The 22,359-nt window shown below is 34.0% G+C and overlaps 1 protein-coding gene across 3 annotated transcripts in view; it reads right to left on the bottom strand.

Moving 5' to 3' along the window:
• Window positions 1–5,221: 5,221 nt before the first annotated feature.
• Window positions 5,222–22,359, bottom strand: part of LOC149077572 (endoplasmic reticulum-Golgi intermediate compartment protein 1-like) — a 50,933-nt gene continuing 33,795 nt past the window's right edge. For 2 of the 3 annotated variants that reach the window (XM_089245140.1, XM_089245142.1), the window contains 3 exons: window positions 21,213–21,335; window positions 15,492–15,585; window positions 5,222–5,412 (listed from right to left, as the gene is read on the bottom strand). In XM_089245140.1, coding sequence (XP_089101266.1) covers window positions 5,333–5,412; window positions 15,492–15,585; window positions 21,213–21,335 — 297 coding nt within the window. In that variant the 3' untranslated portion in view covers window positions 5,222–5,332. Of the gene's footprint in view, window positions 5,413–12,636; window positions 15,586–21,212; window positions 21,336–22,359 lie in introns of those variants that run through there. The other variant, XM_089245141.1, reaches the window with a different exon arrangement.

Here is a 22,359-nt window from a genome sequence, read left to right as displayed (position 1 = left end):
TATTCGTGTGATGATCTTGACAGACTTAAGAATCATATTAACCACGATCTAATATTAATTCAAAAATGGTTCTATGCTAATGATTTAAAATTAAATTTACAGAAGACAAAATACGTTAATTTCAATCTTATGCAATCTGATTTACATCTTAATCTAAAATTTCATACCCTCGCTTGTGATTTTCAACCTCATTGTCATTGCGATGCAATTCAAGAAGTAAATAGTATTAAATACTTGGGTTTAAATGTAGACAGCAATTTAAAATGGAAATCTCATGTTCATGAACTACTTAAAAAACTCCGTTTTGTTTTATATAATTTTTATTATATAAGTAAGAAAGTTTCCGCTAATTTCTTAAAAGACCTTTACTATGCTTGGTGTTATTCACTTATAAATTATGGTGTAATTATATGGGGTGGTGATTATAAAACTAATTTATTGCCTTTATTTTCAATACAAAAAAGAGTTTTCAAAACTTTGAATCGGGGTCAGCCTCATTCCTCTACAATTTTTAGAAATCTTAATCTACTTCCTTTACGCCATAATGCTATTTTTCGTATTATTCTGTTCTTAAACCGTAATAAAGGCTTATGCAGTTTAAAAGATAATGTTTCCGAGCGTAGACCTCATATGATTTACCGTATTCCTACTTTTAGGAAAGAAATTTTTCGTAAACATTTTTATTATTTAGCTCCGAAATTATATAATTCACTACCGCTAGAAATACAAAATATACCCACACACGCGGCATTTAAAAAATCATTATTCAAATTATTAATTTCAATAGACGATGTAGACTCTTATTTTGACCTTTAGGAGGAGCAATAAAATTTATTCAATTTAGCTTTGCCACTTTAATTATGCATATTTTTTCAATAAAAAAAAATTTGTTCTTGTTTGTGTTTGTCTATGTATGTGCGAGTTTCATTTTTTTCCTCATATATTTTTTTATCTATAATGTTTTGTTTTATTTTACATTTCTCGCCATGCATTAAGAACTTTGTCTTTTTTTGTGTTGTGTACGTTTTTTCGTTCTTGATTTTTTTTTTTTTTAATCTTTACGTATTTTTTTATTTAACAGTGATAATTTTGTCTCTTTTATGTTGTATATCTGTCTCTTTTCTTTTTTTTTAATGTTTCTGTTCATGTCGTATATTTTTAGATATTTTATTCATTAATTATGTAAATTTTCAATCATCCGTACAGGCATCACAGCCTCTGGATGATAAATATGTTTTGTTTTGTTTAAACTAATCTAAATCTCTGTATGTTGTAAATGAATAAATTGATTTGATTTGATTTGATTTGAAAATCAACATATACGGGGGGGGGGGGGGAGACATCAGCATAAGCACGAATTCTGAATGAGATGTTTTGAAAAAACTGTGGCATTGCTTATTCCAAGAAATATGCATACAAATGTGATGGATAATGAATATGCATAATTAGAATGTCTTATATAAAGCTGAGGTTTTGTGAAATAAACATTTTGTCTTTCTGATTACAGTTTATATATTTCTTTATAGTACGAAACATTTTAATAATGGTCCTAATTATAAAAAAAACTGTTCAGGGCTGAAACAAGGCCCAGAAGCAGATGGTTTAGCTATCAGGGTTACACAAATTTTGCCGCTCTTTCCCATTCTAGTGTAGTTTTCTTGACCACTTACTCTTCAAATTTGCTGCCCTAGACCACTGCCCACTCCCTGTAAATACACTTCTGTCTCTAAGTTACTCTTTTCATGGCTCACATACTTGCCCCCACTTTCTTGATCACACACACACCTAGCCCTTTCCTCTTTTGATCATTCACATGCTTTCACACCCTAAATCACTATTTCGGTCAATTATCGACCTGGTTTCTCACTCTCTAGGTCAGTGTTTCTCAACCATCAGGCTGTGTGATTGTTTCAATTTTTCTATTTGTTGCTGAGGGACTGGGTAAATTAATGATCAAAGAAGTGATCATTAATTTACCCAGTCCCTCGCTCCAGGTGACGTTTAGTCATTCACTGACATGATCTTTCACTCTCCATAGGTTACCCTTTCTCTGTCCCAGTCTCTATAATTTTGTGATGAATGAATGTGAAGATGCCCACCTCTGCTTTATTCGTGACTGAAGATGTCTGCCTCCACTCAGGCACGGATCCATACTCCTAAAGGTGCATATACATTATATGCAATGTAAGCATTAGCAGTTGTTCTGATCGGAAACCAGTTCTTCTAGGACACACACACAGTTGAAATTTCTTTCCTGAATTGATTTTCGTATCAGCCAGTTGAAGAAACCTTCCTAGAATGATTGTGTTATTCATGAGAGAAAAGTAAGGGTACCGTACTTGGCTAGGTAAAACTTTCTGGAATCAACAGGTGGCATGGAAGTTTCCAATTTTTCAGATTTAAGCCAGCTCCAGTGGTAATCAAAAGGTAACATTTCCAAAATTTGAATGTAGATACTCCCTTGAATGTTGATCAAAAAACATATTTAAATATTCTTATAATGATCTCATATGCTACATGTGTGTGTGTGTGTTGGGCTGTTTCACTTTTGTAAAGCAGTCCCTACTAGAGAAAGGTTTTTTTATTGCTACTATAAATTTAATAATTGTGGAAAGGTTTCCTTTGGAAAAAAAAGCTCAATTTTTGAAGATGCGTTTTGGAACTCATTGTAAAGAATGCTTGCAATAAAATTGCTTTTTCTCCAGAAATTCAAAGAAAAGAATTTGAGTTATAAAACTTTAAGGGAAAAAATTGCACCTTTATTCACCTGTTAAGCTAAGAAATTTATTCAAAAAAAAATTATGCATGTTATCAGCGACAAAAGAAATTATGTAATACTTATATATTCCGTTTACTCTTGTTATAAGAAACTAGCAGGAAATTATCCATATACAGTGAAACCTCGATATAACGATACTCTGCAGACCAGGAAAAAATATTATTGTAGAGGGCTTTATCGTTATATCAAGTATTGTTGTAGCGAGGTTTCACTTATATAAAATTCATTTTTTGTGTATTCAAATCTACAATTTTCAGCCAATCTGCCAAATTTCGCGCACATACCAACCAGCGCCTGATTTGAATCTTAGGCTACATCAACAGCTTGGCCGAGCTGAGCAAATGTTCTAAACAGGTCGAAACTGTTGGGCAACAATGGTTTGCACGCTTCAGCAATAACTCTTGGAACTTCAAAATTTTATGAAGAAAACGTTCAACATAAAAAATATATGTAATAAGTAGACCTATTTATCATGAATAAACATTTATAAGTTGTGCAAAACAATTTTAATTCTTGATTTCAGTGAAAAATAAAAATCAGGGGTGCAAGAGCTGCGCCAAACTGCGCCGAAATGGTTCTCTTGCTACATGGTGCGCCAAGGCGCCGAATCCCTGCGCATTTGCGCCAATTCTTGTTTTTGGTTCGCGGAAGTACCGCTAATGCGCGTAGTTCGTCAAATACCCGGAATTTAGGAAAAAGAAGCATGAAAATTTTGTTCACGGGACGCGGTCTTTCCGAGACAAGGAAAAAGATATGGAAGGGAAACTTCCAATTTTTTTTCACTTACCACCATCTACCACAATCGAGTCATCTCGTGACCTTGGAAAGTAGTACTACTTTGAAGTAGTCCAATAACGGTCCCGTACCGTTATTGGTATAACCCGCTGGTTATCAAAGACCCTGAATGAATATGCCGAATTTTCCGATTTCGAAGAGCGTTTTTTCTCCTTCGGGTTATATACTGAAAATAACGGTAATTTCTCCGCTACCAACCTGGGTTCAAAGACAGCGTATCTACGGCGTAAATTCGCTTTATTTCCCGCAAGATTGTACCCGCGCCTTTGCGAAGAATCAAAAAGGGACATTGGTTTACTCGTTTAAATTACCGAAATTTTTCGGAGATCGTTGGGAAAAAACGGGATCTGTAAAAACTCCAGCTGAAATATCCATAGTTTTGTCGTCTAGCCACTATGCGGTCGTGTGGTTATCGTCGGCGGTTGCCGAATATGACAATTTCACATCGCGAAAATCCGAATTTGGCGAACAGGTCCCAGCTCGAGGAAAAAATCTCTACCCAGGCAGAACAATTTTTTGCTGTTACTGACAATGTTTTTTTTGGTTGACAAAGCTTTTTTCACCCTTTCAACTCCATTTAGCACCTCTCCTAGAGAAGCGCCCAATATGGCCGCAACTTCCGCCCCTGCATTAGGGGGGGGGGGTGGGGCATGCTCTTAACAATAGTCAAAGGAAGGAGTTTATACTAGGAGCATGCTCATTTTATATATACATAACTTCTGCGAGATACCAATTATATATAAATGTCCTACCTTTCCAAAACATGTTGTTGGAGAGAATAAAATATTTGCACCCTCTCTTGTTTTTCGCACTCCCTCTCGTGCATTGCTGGGATTGTACATTACTCCTTCCCGTATTGCTAGGATGTTGCTTAACATTGTATCGCCAACAGAACTATCAATTAAGAGTGATGAATGGGTTGCACCACAATGCAAAGAATTAGAAGAAGTGAAATCAGTTCAGAGAATAGATAGATATTGGGCAGACATATTGAAACTTTGTAACTTTGAAAGCAGCACAAAGTTCACAATTTTGCCAGTTTTGGTGAAGGCTTATTTTATCTTTAGCACATGGTAATGCAAACAGTGAGAGTTCAATGTTAACAAAAGTCTGTTTGAACAGCAAAAAATCTGTCCATCCAATGCTTTAAAAGAATAAGACACACAAAATCTTATGTTCAAGGGCATGAAAAATTCGAAAAAAATTGTCATTAAGATGTTGAACTTCTGAAAGTGACTCTTGATTTGTATAGAAATATTGTAAGAGGCTTCAAGCTGAGAAAAACAGCAGAAATTTTTTCTTTAATTTATTAACATGCTATTATGTTGAGAAATTGTTTAAGTAAATAAGGTATTTATATTTTTCTCATTTTTTGCATTTCACTTTTAAATTTAATCATTTCTTTAAATTCTGTGAGAAGCTAACTTTTTTCACAGAAACCCTTATTATATTCCCTATGCACTTTTTTTTTTTGCCATATCAGGATGAATAAGATTTGGTGTTCAAGCAGCAGAAATTCTTGCTGCCTAGGTTTTCAGTATTCATGGTGCTTAATTTGAAAAGAGTCTAATAATTTTTATTCGTAATTTCAGTAATTCATGTTTTAGTAGTGACAGATAAGATACTTCAGAAAAAATTGAAATAGGCTTTAATTTGTGAAGGAAATTTATTTAGAATTTATTTGTTCCAACCATTTTTGGCAAAACTTTTGGCATTACATGGAAAAATTACTCCTTATATTGCAGATACAGTTAGTTTTTAGTTCTGCTCCATTTTCAAAATTTCTGCTCCAAAAATGAAAGTTTCTGCTCCAAAATGGATGAGGGACGCTTGCACCCCTGAAAAATTCAAATAGTCTTTTTTAGAAAAAAAAGTCAGGGTCTGGGGAAAATAGGTTATACAATAACCCCATGCAATCCCAAAAAATATCCATTTCCCGGTTTTATTTGTATGACTTGTTATCTTGAAAAGTTTTGCCACACCTGACAAACTACAGATTTTTCAAGTCTGGGAATCGGCACCTATGGAAAGAGCTAATCGAGGCTTCACTGTATAAGTGAAATATCATTTTTAAAGTTCCAGATTGCTTATGAATTCAAGGAATGTCTTTGACAAGTATCTTATGACAAGAGTTGGCCAAAACGGGAGTGGTTTGGCATATTATATTATACGGTTGTTACACTCAGCATAATACAGCTGTTACACCACACATATCTGTTCTGAAAATGAATGAAATTAGTCAAATTTTAAACATATAAAATTATGATGGAAAGATTTCGAGCTATCTGGTGATCATAAATGGGTGAACAAAGTAATGAAGAAACAGCCAGGAATCTCAAAAGGGGGACTTATCAGGCTGTTCGGCACGGTCTTCTACTTAAGACTGAAGAAGTGCCAAAGGAGTTGCAGATCAAACACGTATTAGCAGCCTGCCACCATGAGATGGATTTTGAGAACACCACTGTGTGATTTCATCCAATGTTCACAACTATCCCCACTTCTGCAGAGAAGATATAGGGATTTATACAGGGTAATTTCTAAATTCATGGGACAAGCTTTATGAGCTGATACAAGACACCTAAACATGAATTTTTGGTCATAGAATGTGCGGCCGAATCGCAATAGTAAAGGCGGTAGAGGGTGGTTTTAGAGAGTGCTTAACAGCACTCTACCAAAAACAAATATAACTTTCTGACATATTTGATGTGATATGTGCTATCAATCATTCAAGAGTACATATGCACTTTTGGATTGGATTGAAGTTTGTTTTTCATTGGTGCAAGGACCAAGGTTATGCTGTGCCAAACAATGGTCAAGCAGTATAATGACTTTTGATAGAATTTATGTTATGCAGGTTGCACCATGGGAAGGTATATGCCACAATACATCCTTGAATGGTTGAATGCAACAAATCCATCAGAAAAATATATTTGTTTTTGGTGAAGTGCTATTGTGCATTCTAAAAACACACTACCGCCTTTGCTGTTGCGATTCGACTGCACGTTCTGTGACCAAAAATGTTTATTTATGAGTCTTATATCACCTCTTAAAGTTTGTCCCATGAATGTAGAATCACCTTGTAGGTATAGGAATAATTTCAGCAAAAAAGACATTTTGAAGATAAATTTGGGAACCAGGCTGGGTTTGCCTGGTTCCCAAACCCTCACATGCCAAAATTCTCTCTGAAAATAACCTGACAGCCAATTTCCACCAGTCACAAAATAGCAATCATTCTCAGCAAATCCCCTATGATCATGAGGTATCCAGCCAAAAATACTGCAGCAAAAACAGCCATGAAAGTTGATAAGGAGGTCTTTATTTTCAATTAGATGAATATGAAAGTGAAAGAATATAAGTGAATATTCCATGTGAAAGCCTATACCAGCCAGAAATATTTCCATCATCGTACAATAGATGGCAGCAAAAGCCTGATGTGGTTTCATATTCTGAAATTATTATATACATCCACATCGACTTGAAAAATAATAAATTGGTCAACAAAAATAGGTAAATGATCATTATCTGATGATTATCCTTTCCTGCATGCACTAAATATAGTTACACATTTTTTTTTAAAAATCATGAATCAGATGTAAAAATATTGAACCTCATCCAAAATCCCATTAAAAAAAACCATAACAATTGCTCACACCTAACACAAAATAAAAACTTGAAACAATCTAATTTTGAAATTAGGGTGGACTTTGCATATTATGCAGAAGTTCAAACCAATGAATATATTTTCTTCAAACATTTTCCCTGTATAAAATTAATGGAAGACATTTTATGCGAAGGCATTAAAACAGTAAAAGGAACTAAAAATTTTAAAAAGATTTTTGAAGTTTTTAATCTATTTTCAAATTTCTAAGACTTAATACTGCATCCATTATACCAAGGGTTCTTAACCTTTGGGTCACAGGGACTTCCACGATAGGTAGTGCAAAACCCCTCGCAGCCAGGGGCCTCTGGAGCTATGAGTCACGACCTAAACTTGAGTCGTAGTGGCTTCCTAGATGGATCATACAAATCCACTTACAGTCCTCTTACAAACACACCTATTGCATCACTGGTTTACTAATTTCAAAAAACAGTCTCATGGGTTGCGAAGCTGAACTCTGTGATTTTGTGTCACCACTGAACAAGGTTAAGAACCTGAATTATACAGAAGTATATTTCCTAGCAAAATCATAGCATTGGATAAAAATAATACCACTGATAAATATTTAAAAAATTGTAAAAAGTCTAAATTTACTATAGCAAGATAGGGTCTTCTTAAAGCATGGGCCCATGAGACCCCCCGCCCAAGTACATTAGTGCTTTATGATAATGAGGTTTGTTGCTCTGATTTTGTGAAAGCATGTGATTGGCAAAGGCAGACACTTTTAACCAGGTAGGGACCAACAGAATATCCCTTTGGGTGCCCCTGGTATTTTTTGGATGGCCTTGGACAGTAAGACTCGTTATCCAACAATCAAAATTTTTTTGAGTGTACAAATTGTCAAACTAAGGGTAAATACTATGTGAATAAAATAAATGTCATAATTTCCTTTTCTTATGGTGAAATTTTAAGTGAAAAATGGGTAGAGGCTGCATCATCCATACATTTTTTATAAACCTCTTTACACTACAGTACAATTTGTTTCCTCTACTAAGTGAAAAATAAATAGATATAGGCTCCTTGAAGGGAGGAGATCGCAGAAGTGTGTGTGTATAGTGAAGGGGGGGGGGCGGAATGCCAACCTCCACCCTCCCGTTTATAATACAAGTTTTTGAAGTGAAACTTGAGACTTCATATAAATGGAGTTTTTGTGGGATTGGTCTCGATGAGATTTATTTCCATCTCTTTTGCATCCTTCCTGAGATATGTAGTGTGAAACAATATTGTAATGGAAGTGAACTGCTTTCATGGTACACAAACCAGGAGGCATATCAACACCAGCAAGGTACTGTTATGTTTGTCTTAACAAGATCTATTTTCGATACCATTGGTGTCTATTTGTGTTTCCTACTTTTTGAGATTATAGCTTAAACAATTTAGTTATGGAATTGTATCACACAGGAGAAGTACTAATAAGGTACCATTGAATTTATATCAGCAAGATCTGTTTGTAGACATTAATAACACTCATGTGTTGTATATACTTCTGAAGATATGAATGTTTAAATAATTTTTTTACATCAACATTTCAGTCCCCTGTACTCAAACCAGAAAGCCTATTGACATCAAATAGATACTATTGAACTTGCCTCAATGAGATCCATTCATAGACACCACAGAGCATTTAAAGTAGTTTTGTTGAGTCAAATTTTTAGAGATTGGCAGGAACAAAACATGTTTTAAATAAGTTCATAATGGTTAATCGCTTCATTAAAAACAGGCTTTTTGACTTGATAAGAATCCTAAATGAAAACATTTATAAGCATATCTTGAGCTTTTACTAACTTGCGTTGGTAAAACTTAGGTCTTAATAGTCTTTGGGTTTTTACCTTAACATATACACAATTATTGAGGCGGGACCAGGTATCAGAGAGTGTCAGATAATTGAGACTAAATTGCAAAGTGAGAAAGGTACATCAATTAAAGTTAAACTTAAAATACAGTTCCATGCGCACGAAAAAAAGCAGAGGCCAAAAAAGTTTTGAAGTATCGATGATTCTGTATTTCGAAAAATAATACTCAGCTTTCTCATTTACTTCTTATAATTTTCAAACGAGAAATAATATGAGAAAAATCTATATATATGTATAATTGATTTTCTGTCTGTGTGTGTGTATGTTCTCTATACAAATCTACAATTTTAGATCGATCGTCGCCAAATTTTGCATATATACCAAATGGGACCAGACTTAAATGATAGGCTACTTTAAAATTTCGTCAGAGCAGGGTAAATGTTCCAAATGGGCAAAAAACCGTAGGGCAACAATGTTTTTTGGGCCTCAACAATCACTTTGGTTACCGTGGTTACTTAGCAATGTGTTTCAGACGTGTATATGCCTTTACAACTTTGTCACTTCTTTAATTCTGTTACTATATGTATAATAGTTTATGCCTTTATAATGGTTTGCCACATTTTCAATATACTCTCAGTAATGAGGCTTTTTGAATAGACGTCATAATCATCATCAGCATCGCTTTGAGAGTCAGGAAAAGGGTGATCCTCATAGAAATCAGTGCTAAAATTGTTGATTTTACTGTAGAAATGCGGAAATTAGTGGGATTTTCCACCCCATCAATAATTTTAAAAATTGTATTGAATTCTCGATTTTTGAAATATTGAGTTCGCTTAGAGATATACAAAGCCCAGAAAATTAGATATGAAGTAATTAGCCGGACCTACTTTCGAGTTGGATATCCATGCAATAACACATTGATTTCAACTTTTTATTTATATCTTCTCAAGCATGAAAATTAATGTCTCCGTATTGTCTTTTAATATTCAACTGCATAAATTCATATAGTGCAGGTTGTTTTAAAATTAATTATGGGCCCGTAAAAAGTACATAAAAAAAATTCCACAGCTTTAATTAAGCATTTTTTGAAGCAGAGATGGAAGTTCAAAGGGGGAGATCGAAATACCTAGCACCCTTTAAAAAAAGAAAAATATATATATTTATTTTTACGTTTCTTATAACTAATTATAATATTATAATATTTCTTCAAATCTAGATTTTTTTTCATGAGTCGCGCAGGAAGTCACCATATTGGTGAACTTAGACACGGTTTGCATGTGCCCTCAAAGAAAGAGGTAGATATCACGTGATCCAAAAAAGCCTCATTGAAGAAAACCCGGGGTAATAAAATAATAAACAAGAAATAAATAAGTTTAAATATTTCATCAAAAATTTTAGACTCAAATTTTACACACGGGATGTACACAGAATTATGAATACTTTCTTGAAATTCTGTTTGCATCAGAAAACTACATTAAGTATTCTACAATTCAAAGCTGCTCTCTCGGACCTCCCCCCTCCCATCCATGTTTTATTTCAAAGACCAATTATATGAACCAATAGTGGATGAAGAAATTACAGCAGTCGTAACTTATCAATAATTTTTTGCAGCTATGCAATGCATTCCAGTCAGACACAAAGTGGGTTCCCAGCCAACTTACTAAGTAGCACTTCTCACATGTGCCCAAAAACATACTGAAATATCTTTTCATTGATAAAAAAAAAGGGATGTTTTGATGCATTAAAGTGTCAGCGAATTACTTTAACAAAGGTAATTCTTTTCTGAGATTATGAATGCTAGGTTTCAATTTAGATTCAGCATAGGGTGAATCCAAATGTAGAGAGCAGAGGTTCTCAACCTTCCATGTACCCTTTATGTCAGGGTGCACACCCCTTCGGCTCATGGGCCAAATGTGGTCCACCAAGGAGTTCCATCCAGCCCATGAAAGTTGTTCCAGTAGAAGAGTATGAATACATATGACATAATAAATACCTAGTCTGACATTTCTTTCATAAAAATTTGGGATATCGCAAAAAAAAGTTGTCAAGGCATGTGAAGTTTCCAATCGCAGCTGAAATAATTGCCAAAGGCGAGTGAAGTTGCTAGTTACAGCCAAAAAAATAAATATCAGACAAGTAAAGTTGTTGCCAGTCACAGCTGAAAAAATTTCAAAGTCAAGAAGTAAAACTGCCACCTATCGCTGAAATTGCTGCTAAATCACCTATCGCACAAAATGATGGGCAATAAAAGTCAAAATTTGATTCAAAAAATATATATATGTTTGACAGATATGCGAGATGAATATATTTGACTTTAATTTATTACGATTGAGTCATAATTATCATAAGGTGATTTGCAAGTCATGAAAATAATCTTAATTCTTGATTTCAAAAATTCAACTAAGCCTCGTAAAAAATAGGAGAAAAACAGGACATTTTATAAAAAAGTTGAGGCAGCAAAAGTCATGGGAATATCCCGTAAAATACTGGTCATATAGTCACTTTATATACAAGTTTCTGTGGCCCGCGAGCGGCAGAAATACTACTACTTAACCATACATGCATCTCCTACACATTCTATGGAATTTCCAAAGAATTGTTACATGCCAGAATGTGCGTGTACATGTTGCGAACCTAATGTGAAGTTTGTTACTGTGTGTAATGCTTGTTATGTGTAGTGCTGCCACCTGCCATAGATTTTTCTAATTATGAGTTAATTGTAATGATTGAATAATTATATTGTTGTAGGTCTGTTGCTCTCTGTGGCCAGGCCTGTCATTTGAGGGACAAATGAAAATACACTAAAAATGGTATATATATATACTAATATATATATGCATAAGTTGAGTACATGTTCTTTGCCCCCCCCCCCCCCCTTCCAGAAAAAGTTGAAATGACGGCCCTGTCTGCATGGCAAGATTTTTTAACAGGGAGATCGGCTTGTACTTGCACCTAAAAGTCGGGAAGAAATACTGCATATCTGGCCCCCGAACTAAAAAGGTTGAACACCCCTGCTTTATGCCAATAAGGCGAAAACCATGAACCATCTTTGCCAATACAGGGTTCCCAGCAAAATCTGCTTGATCATTTCCCCAACAAAAACTCTGAAAGAAAGAAACAGTTCCAAATGTTAATATTCCAAATTTAAATTTTTTTTTAAATTCAAATTTACTTTTTGCCCCCTGCACAGGACTTTTCAGGTCGCTAGGAACCTTACAATAAGATGGAAGCTACGAATTCCTTTTACAGAACATTCAGCACATAATAGTGCGATTCAAATAATAAGCTGATTCTTTCCTTATCTAAGCTCACAGACTCCTTGAAACCTCAAAGATTTCCAACGACCCTCAGTTAAGAACCACTGGTGTTGAGAAAAGAATGAAAACACATGTACGTATCAAATGCAATATGTATCTAAAAAAAATGGAAAAAATAGTAGCCACATTATGTATCTATTTATACATATGAAAGGTAACCATTTTTGATATGGCTAACATTAAACCATAATACTTCAAGTATGTCTTACACATCTGTAATCTCCACACACACAAATAGAGGCTACCATTTAAAAACATACAATGAAACCTGTATTAAACGGAACGTCAAGAGAATGAGATAATATTCAGTTTTATTGAAGGTGCAAATCAAAGAACTAATCATTGACAGACAATATTCTGATTCTGTTTATGACAGGTTTTCATCTCATAAAGTGTCCGTCTCAGACAGGTTTCACTATATTTCTCTTTCGATTTTCAAATGCATTCTTTAAAGCAAAAAGGAAAAAATATAAATGCATATAAATAATATTGCTTACAAAAATATGTAAATGCTATCAAATACTTATTAGTTTTTCATGTGTACATTACCTATGCTGCCATTCATATCATCGAATATAATAAGGCAGTCCATTATGTCAAACAATGAATGAATCTAATCAGGCACAGCCACTTAATGTAATGTGACATCAAAATCCAATCAGTTATTAGAATGAATTAAAACATTCCAATGAACATCATTTGTTCACAATGTATAGGGCATCCATGCTAAGGTAAATGTGATAAATCCAGTGATTATGCATAGTTGTCTACCATTTTAGCTTGATAAATTTCACTATATTTATCACTTTTACTGGTGATTATACATAGTATCCAAGCATCATTGGTAAATACGATAAACTGTACAAATTCATTGCATTTGAAGGTTAGTATTCATAATTGCCATTTCATATTAGTAAATATGACTAATCTGCCCCATTGCAGTGATAAGATTTGCTATTTAGATGACTGTACTTGTGAGTCAGAGTCAGGGTGATGATCAAGGCGGGGGACAAGCCTATACTCTATTCATCTTTTCTCCTTTACTACCTAAATGTTAGAAAAAGTTGCCTATTTTCCAAATACAGTAAAACTCGAATTTAATCAATCAGATAAAACCAATATTTTTATTAGGTAAATGGAAGGAAATCATTACAGTGGGGTTGTGATCGATACAAATATTCACACAGGAACAGGATTCAAAGAGAAATTGTTAAATGAAATTAATTTAATGGGAGTTTTTTTTTTACATCAGAATCTGACTATATGTATCACCAATTACACTATATTACACATAATCACCAGTAAAAGTGGTGAATTTCAAGTATTTATCAAATTTACTAGCTATGATTGGGTGTTATGTATAATCGCCAGTGAATGTGATAAATATTGTGAAATTTATCAAACTTACCAAGATGATTGGTGATTATGCATTATCACAGATTTGTATCACATTTTTACCATAACATCTACTATTAAAGTAAGCATTTTCTGAGCTGTCCACAGCCTTAAGTATTCATTATAAAAATTATGAAAGTTCAGGAAAATCTCAATGAAGGGATGGGGAGAATTGTAAAAGTCTCAGCGAGGACCAAAAATATCTGGGAAACTTTTGTAGTTGGAATCATTGTGTAAAAGATTTTCACCAGAAAATATGCTTTTGTAAAATCAATAACATACTGTTTAATGAAGAAATAATGGAAATGGTTCTGCTAGATATTTCGATACCCTGCACCCTGCGATGAACCTTGAGCAGCCTGGTCACGTTAGCAAAAAATTGGCATATACACTACATTTTGCATAGAAAACACCCAGTAGTGGTGAATGTTGATAAATGAAAAGTTTAGCCGAATATAACGGTATATATAACATTTTCTGTAAAATTGGGTTTTTGACTGAATAACGTTCCACAACAAAAAAATAAAGCATTTATCCTGCAGAAACCAACACATCATTGCAATGTCAGTTTACACAGCTACAATCGTGAGTTTTATAATTGAAACAACAGCCTATGTCACCATTGCATTCATTGTTTTCTTCAGTTGCCTTCCCACCATAGGCGCCATAGATCCGAGTTTGTCAGGCTCATTTTTTTGCTCTCACTTATCCCTTCATTAAGATTTTTTTAAAGTTTCATACAATACTTATGACTCTTATGGCTATGAACAGCTTCAAATAGTTGAACCTTAATTATGTACACGTTGTAAACGTGAAAAAACATGCTTTTTGTTTGAAAGTCAGACCTTGTAAACAGAGTTGAGTCAAATCTTCAAAACCCATAAGCACAACTGTATGCTCTTCCTCTTAATAAACACACAGCTTAGATAGAAATCATTAAGGTTATAAATAAAACTTCAATTTGTTTTCTAGGACTGTGTATAGTTTGGCCACAGCATAGAGGAGGATTTATTTGATTATGAGAAAGAGTAACGTTTTTGCCTGGTTGCAAAGATCAGATTATCTCTGAAAAAAGCAGCACTAGTAGAATGATAATGTTATGCAGATGTTAGTATGTGTTGAAGCTAGTGCAAATCAAGTGACTATTTGAACCATTGAAATGATTAGGAAACTCACGTCAGAAAGGCTTTCTTGCCCTGTTCAAAGAAGGGGTACTGTGAGTGACATTCTGCATTAACTTAATGAGAATGATTAGGAAAGCATGTCTTTTTCCAAATCATCTTACCCTGTTGAATTCGGGCCTACATATAATGATCAACATCATGTAGGTCAGTAGGTTTTATCGTTCTGGCTCAACTCTGTATAAAAATAATGAAGTAGAAGACAAGATTCATCAAATATTATGCAGTCGTACAATGGAATTTTATTCATTTCAGCTATACTTCATTAATAGTCATACCTATATCAATAATAAAAAATTATGAAGATAAAGCTGTTTACTACTGACCAGATGAACAAATCATGAGTCAAAGTGAGATTTTTTTTCACAGCATACATATATATATTACAGACCTTGGTTGTCTCTTAGAGAGTGCAAGAAGTAAATGCAAAAAATCCTTGGCAATGCTTTAAAGCATCAAAATTCCATAAATTTGTTGACGTAACAGGTGGGGGGGCCATTTAATGTTGGCAACTCGATTAATTTGACCTTCAGCCTACATATATATACACAAACAGTCATTAACTCAGTTTACCGATTTCTAGTTTCTTAAATACTTCAGAAGCAGAAAATATCAGAGAATCAATTATTCCGGCCACTGTGAAAGTTCCACCAACAATAGCACACACCTGCAGAGAAACCATAAAATGAAACAAAGATCATGAACAAAGAATTTTAAATATTGGAAAATTATGAAAATACAGTAAACCCTTGATAAAACAGATCTCATTCTTCTCAGACTTACTTACTGATCTTACAGACGAAACTTAGCAGCTAATTTTTAACCCATCCCCTGCTTTTAATAAGCCAAGATTTCAAAAAAAAGGAGAAATGACGTCAAAATTTTGATGAAATTTAGGAAGTTCTCTAATGGTACAAGTTTAAAACAACTGCTTCTAAAAGCTTAATAATGAGAGAGATGCTCCAGACAAAATTTGAATCTAGGACCGGAGATCCAGTTGTCCCTCGCTTCACATGATCAATTGGTTTTACAAAATAATTGTGTAAAGTTAATTAAATTTAACAGGGGTAAGATAGGGATAGAAAGAGTTTCTTCAAAGGGACCAAAAAAAAAACAACTTTCAGCAGCGAAATAAGTGAACTAATTATTCAAACTTTATCAACACAAATCCTGTTAATTTAGGTATAACCCTTTCAGACACCATGATAGATGGTGCCCCACGTTGTGCTATCTATCACCAGAAGTTCCCTCATCCACAAATAGCATGACTGAGTATTTGGTCACATGGACCAGTATTACTTGACTTGTGAACACATCACTCCATCCAGTCTGCTGAAGTTGGTTTAGGGCCATTCAAGTATTATGTCAGCATCGATGGGGGGAGGGGTTCCGATTTGCTGACTTTTGATGACAAGGGAGGTTTGGATAATGCTTACGTCATCAACCACCCTTTATGAAAATGAATTATTCTTAATTTCATCTTACTCGGTGTGCCAAAAACGAGAAAAACCTTTTGATAGTTTTTGGGCACTTGAAGTAACATATCCACCTGTTGATAAATGCCCTACAGAGCCACTTTAGTGATCTCTAAATTTTTCGAGAATCCAAATGATCTGGAAATGTGTCTGGGCCACTTAAGTGCTCTGGAACTGTGCCACGCATCACTCAAGTGATCCTTAATTATATGCCGTGGATCACTTAAATAATCTGAAAATGTGCAGCGGGTAACTTGAGTGATGCAGAACTGCACTGCGGGCAGCTTAAGTGCTCTAATACTATGCCACATGTCACTCAAGGGATCTCTAAATGTGTCATTGATCGCTTAAGTGTTCTGTAACTGTCCCGGGTGATTTAAATGATCTGAAAATGAACGCCGTAAGCCGCTCAAATACTCTGGAACTGTAGCACGGGTCACTTAAGCTATCTGTAAATGTGCTGCTTAGTTCATTTTAACAAGATTAGGTTTGAGGAGGACAGGCCTTCATGCAATTTACCATATATGACTTAGAGGATGGGTCGCAATGAATTTATTAAAGATAAATTTTGAGTTCATAGCATTCAAATAGCATTGAAATTAACAGAAATTGATGATAATAACATTATAAAGGTTTTTTCCGAAATTGCAATTAAAAAAAATATATATTTCGCATTAAAAAAATTGATTTTTGATCGTCGGGGGGAGGGGACGTGTACATCATCATCGATGGGGAGGGAGGGGGGTTTCCGATTTGCTGACTTTTGATGACGGGGGGAGGGGGGGGGTTGGATAATGCTTATGTCATCAACCAACCTATATGAAAATATGAGTTAGGATTCAGAGGGGCAGAGCTAATGATGAAATTGTGCTGACAGGGGGGGGGGGGGGGGGGGGGGGTTAAAAATGGCTAAAAATTTGCTGACGTAATACTTGAACGGCCCCCCTTACTGTAATTCCTAACTTCGAGGTGCAAATGCAAGTGGGCTTCAAATTCAAAAAGTCTCGCCACAGCCAGAACCAGACACAACACATATATACATTCATATCCTGATATTGCAACTGCATCTGAGAACTTTTTCAAGTCTAGTTACATCATCAGTGCATCGACAAATGATAATAGTGATACCTCGGCTAACAAACATCTCGGTACATATTTTTTGGCTGATAAAGATTATGTTTTTTGGGTTTTTACTGCCTCGGCTAACAAAAATTTTTATCATGGATTTTACAGATTTGTTTCAATAGAGGAGCGCGAACAGAAATTTTCGGTCGAGTTCTTTAAATTAATGTCACTTACATTTCATTAATTTATGTCTAACTGAAAATCATTTTAAAAAGTACCTATATATTTTGATGTGAATAGGTCTTTTAAATCATCTGACGTTACTGGATGCATCCTCAAAATATTGAAAACGAAATGCTTTAAACACTCATACCTCACCTATTCAAAATATATTACTGTTTTTGATGTTTACGGCTAGATCTCGTTAAGACAAATCCAATATCACTCTGGTTTCAGTATCTTTCTTGGAACTTGTGTGTTACTGAAAATGTTGGCATTGTAGATAAGATAGTCTCGTTGGGCAAAGCTTTACATTTGGAAGAGGATGAAGAATTACTTAAAGAACACTCAAGAAACTTAACAGAAGATCTGGAAGAGTAAAAAAAACTTCATAAAGGAAGGAACATCGAAGATGAAGCGTGTTCAGAGGAAGAAAGCAGCAAAAAAGAAAAAAATGCCAACAGGGGAGATCTAAAAAAATGTTACACTCTGGCGTTTTCAGTCTTTGGCAATGGAATATCAACAAAGCTGAAATAAACATACTGTGCACCTTGGTTGGAGACAAATGCATCAGTAAATTCTAAACCATTTAAAAAATAGAGAGGTTCAATTGACTTTGGACAGATTTTTAACCTCCAGCAAAGAGACAAAGGCCAACTTCTGAAGAAGAATCAGCTCCTGACAAGCTTACCGTGAATAGACTTTGAAGTTCTGGAAGTGTAAATGGTTGGATAATAGAAGTTGCGTAAATAATGTAAAAAAAAAATGATTTTCAGTTTTTTTTATCCACTTTTAAATTCTTCTTCATTCAGTTCTGAAGCTGTCCAGCCCAGCCTTTGATGAGTTTGTGTTTTTTATAGCACTCCTTACTGTTTTATAAAAGTTACCTTTAAATTTTAGGCCAAATTTGGAAAGAATTAAATGCGCTTCCATAGAAACCTATGGGAAATCACATTTTGGCTAACGAACATAATTTTGGAACAAATCATCTGCATTAGCCAAGGTACCACTGTATCTATTTCTCCAATACAGCTTTTCCTACTGCATGTAATCCTATTACCGTTGATAATATTTCTGTAGATGATATTGTATGCTGTATAAATAAACTTGAAGGCTCTTCTTTGAGTATGGATGATGTTCTTTCTTATATAATTAAAGCTTGTGCTGTGTATTTTGTTTTTCCATAACTATTATTCAATTTGTCAATTAATACTAAAATTTTTCCTGTTGAGTGGGACAGAGCAAAAGTTGTTCCTGTGTTCAAAAAAGGTGACGAATCATGTATTGAGAACTATACACCTGTTGTTATTTTATCTCTGTTTGCTAAAATCTTCGAATTAATATTGCACAAAAAAAGTTTCAATCAGGTCAAGTCCTGTATTTCTGCAAATCAACATGGCTTTGTCAATGGTAGTCATTGATCTATCACTACTCTCCTGAGTCTTAATGCTTGAATGATCAATGCTATACATAGCAAACATCAATTTGATGTCATTTACACCGATTTTGCAAACATGTTAATCAAAATTAGAAAAATTGGTTTTAACTCTGATTTAGTGAATAGGTTTATTTCCTACTTGTCCAATAGAATGCTGTATGTATCCTATGAATTCAATTTAAGACAAGGTTTTGTTCTGGTGTACCTTAGGGAATCTGCCCTAAGTGTGCTATTATTTACCATTTTTATCAATGATCTTCCCTACGCTTTTCAAAAATTGTCTTTGCTGATGATTCAAAGACTTTTAAAAGTATTGATTGTACTGATGTGTGAAATATGCCTACTAAATGAGTTGTCCTTACTTTATGAATGGTGTTTAATTAATAGACCTAATCACAATATTGATAAATGTTTTGTTCTTTCATTCACACATAAAAAGAATTCAATTGTTTGTACGCATAACATTAATAATCGCCAGCTGTTCAGAACCACCTCTGCAACCGATTTGGGTGTTATTTATAATACTGATTTCAATTTTGTTAATCCCATTACAAATCTTTGTTTTTAGTCGTATAAAAAAATTGATTTGCTTGAGAGGATGTCGAGATTTTTTAACAATATTTATACTTTAATATCCATTTTTAATACCCTTATAAGATCTAAACTGGAATATGCTTCAATTATCGGGAACCCATTTCACACTTGCCATATTACGAGTCTTGAAATTATTCAAAAAAATTTCTAAGTTATTTAAATTTCAAAAAACATAGTTTTCATAACAATATTCTACCTGCCACTCATGACTCATCTACACAACAGTTTCAGTGTCAGTTTACAAAAACGCAGAAATTACTTTTGCTTATTATTTTTTTATAAAACTGTTGAATGACCATATTGATTGTGTATCCATTGTTAACAAAATGTGTTTTAATATTAAGTGCCACAATGCAAGATCAAAGTGGCTTATTTGCCATCAAGTCAGTCAATACTAATATTGGTAAATACTGTGCTGTAAACAGATTTTCTGAATTTTACAATGAGCTTTCTCAACATCTGGATACTTTTCATTCGTCTTTTACCAACTTAGGAGGATTTTTGTTGTGATTGCATTATATATATCTTCTGGTCGATATCTTTCTGCCATGGGAAGCAGGGTGTATCATTTTTTTCAATGTGTTGAATGTATATATCTTTGTGTAGAGTTTTGTATTTTGTGAAATTTGTTTCTTTAATTGTATTTTGTGAAATTTGTTTCTTTAATTGTATTTTGTGAAATTTGTTTCTTTAATTGTATTTTGTGAAATTTGTTTCTTTAATTGTATTTTGTGAAATTTGTTTCTTTAATTGTATTTTGTGTATTTTATTTATTCGTATTCTGTGCTAATTTTTATTTTTACTCAAGCTGTAATTTAGTTTAAACCTGTTGCTTTGTGGTTTTTAAATAAATATACACAACATGCCAATATGGTAGATTGATGACTAAAAAATGTATATCGTCACACAATACTGTAGGCACACCAAATAATTCTGACAAAACTTACCTCTTCTAGTTAAATTGGTAGTGCCTCAGAGGTGCAGTGTCTTCCACCATGAAGGTACCCGTTAGGAACAAAACCAAATTCTTTACCTATTGAGCCTGGGGCAACGAGTATTGCGATAGATGGTGGCTTCATCCCCCCCCCCCCCCGAACTCCATTAATAGGAAATTACCACATAGCGATATGACCGGAGTGAATTTCTTGAATTAACTTTTTGAAAGCATGTACGGCAAGGTATACCTTTATTGAGGATTGGTAAACTAAGCATTTATTTCAAATAACTGAATACAACAAATATGGAACATGTATTTGAACTTAAAATATTTGAATTAAAAACTCAAATTCTATGATAAGATACTAATTTTCTTTTTCGTTAGTAAGGTGAAGATTAATAATTGATATCTCTACAGAACTTGTAGGAAGTTCCAAAATTTTAATACTCTCAAAAATATTAAAGATTTGTACATACTGGTGCATGAATTAGCATACATATTTCACCAAATATTATGAAAGATAACCAACTCTTCTGGAAAAAATAACAGACAGTAATGAAACTTACAGTAGTAAGAAAACTGTACAAAGGTTGCCGCTGCTCTGTATATTTCACTGTTATAGGAGTGAGATCATAACGAAACCATATCGCTGGCATTATTCTTCCCATGTGACTGAAAGCTATGGTACTCTGTTTGAATATAAAAGTAAGTCAAATAAAAATCATACTTTTGATTCAAAAGCAAATAAATTTGAATTTTTTTTAGGAATAAAAAAATTTATTCAATTGAAATAATGAATAAAACTTTATCAGAACCATATTGATGAACTGAAGTTATTAGATGGAATAATGAGACTACGGTCAGCGATTTTTTGTAACTAATTAACTTAATTTGTGATATAATCCAAAATTCTTTTGAAATTTCAAAACAGTAAAACCTAGAATAATTGAATATATATAATAATTAGGATTAGTCTACATGCAGTTGATCTTTGCTGTTGCACTTTGAGGCACAGTGATCATATATTTAAGGCAACAGGGTAACATGTCCTACTAAATAGATTAAAAATGACATGACAGTTTATAAAAACATATATTTATTTCCAACGTTGTAAGTAAATTCAAGAATTTGAATTTTTATTTGTTGGGTAGCTTGATATTCTGACTGAGTGCCATGGAAATATTTTTGAAACACAAAGGATACAATGAACTGAAAAGTTTGAGAACCACTACATTAATCTAAAACCCTGTTCACATGGGAAATGAAAAAAAATAATGTTCCACCTAGCAACAGGGAAAAATCGTAAAGGATTATGGGAAAGGTGGCACAAAACTCCATAAATCCACTAAAAAATAGTGTATATTTTTCATCACATTTTCCATAGGTGGAAATAGACTTGCAAGTCTGGGGGAGGGGCAAGATGATGTTAATATATATATACATTAGATATCAGTCAACTCTACATTTGACGCTGAGGGAGCAAGGCACCCCATGCCCCCCCCCCCCGTATCTCCGCCCATGCATCTTCCCTACTAGAGGGAAAAAAATAGTTGCAAAGCAGGTACATATTCACAAAATAAAACACCATTCATATTGCACATGTAAATGGTGTTTAAAAAAGGTCTAGTATTACCTATGTCATTTCCCCAAAGCAGAATATGCCCGAATCTGAAATGCACGCCACAGAACAATCAGGAAGAATGTTAATAAAAA

The sequence above is a fragment of the Pholcus phalangioides genome, unplaced genomic scaffold (genome assembly GCF_987345545.1).
Source record: "Pholcus phalangioides strain wild (caught in Gottingen) unplaced genomic scaffold, Ppha-v1.0 ptg000015l_1, whole genome shotgun sequence".
Lineage (NCBI taxonomy): Eukaryota > Metazoa > Arthropoda > Arachnida > Araneae > Pholcidae > Pholcus > Pholcus phalangioides.
The sequence above is the reverse complement of the archived record's forward strand: the minus strand, read 5'-3'. Positions and strand labels throughout refer to the sequence as shown.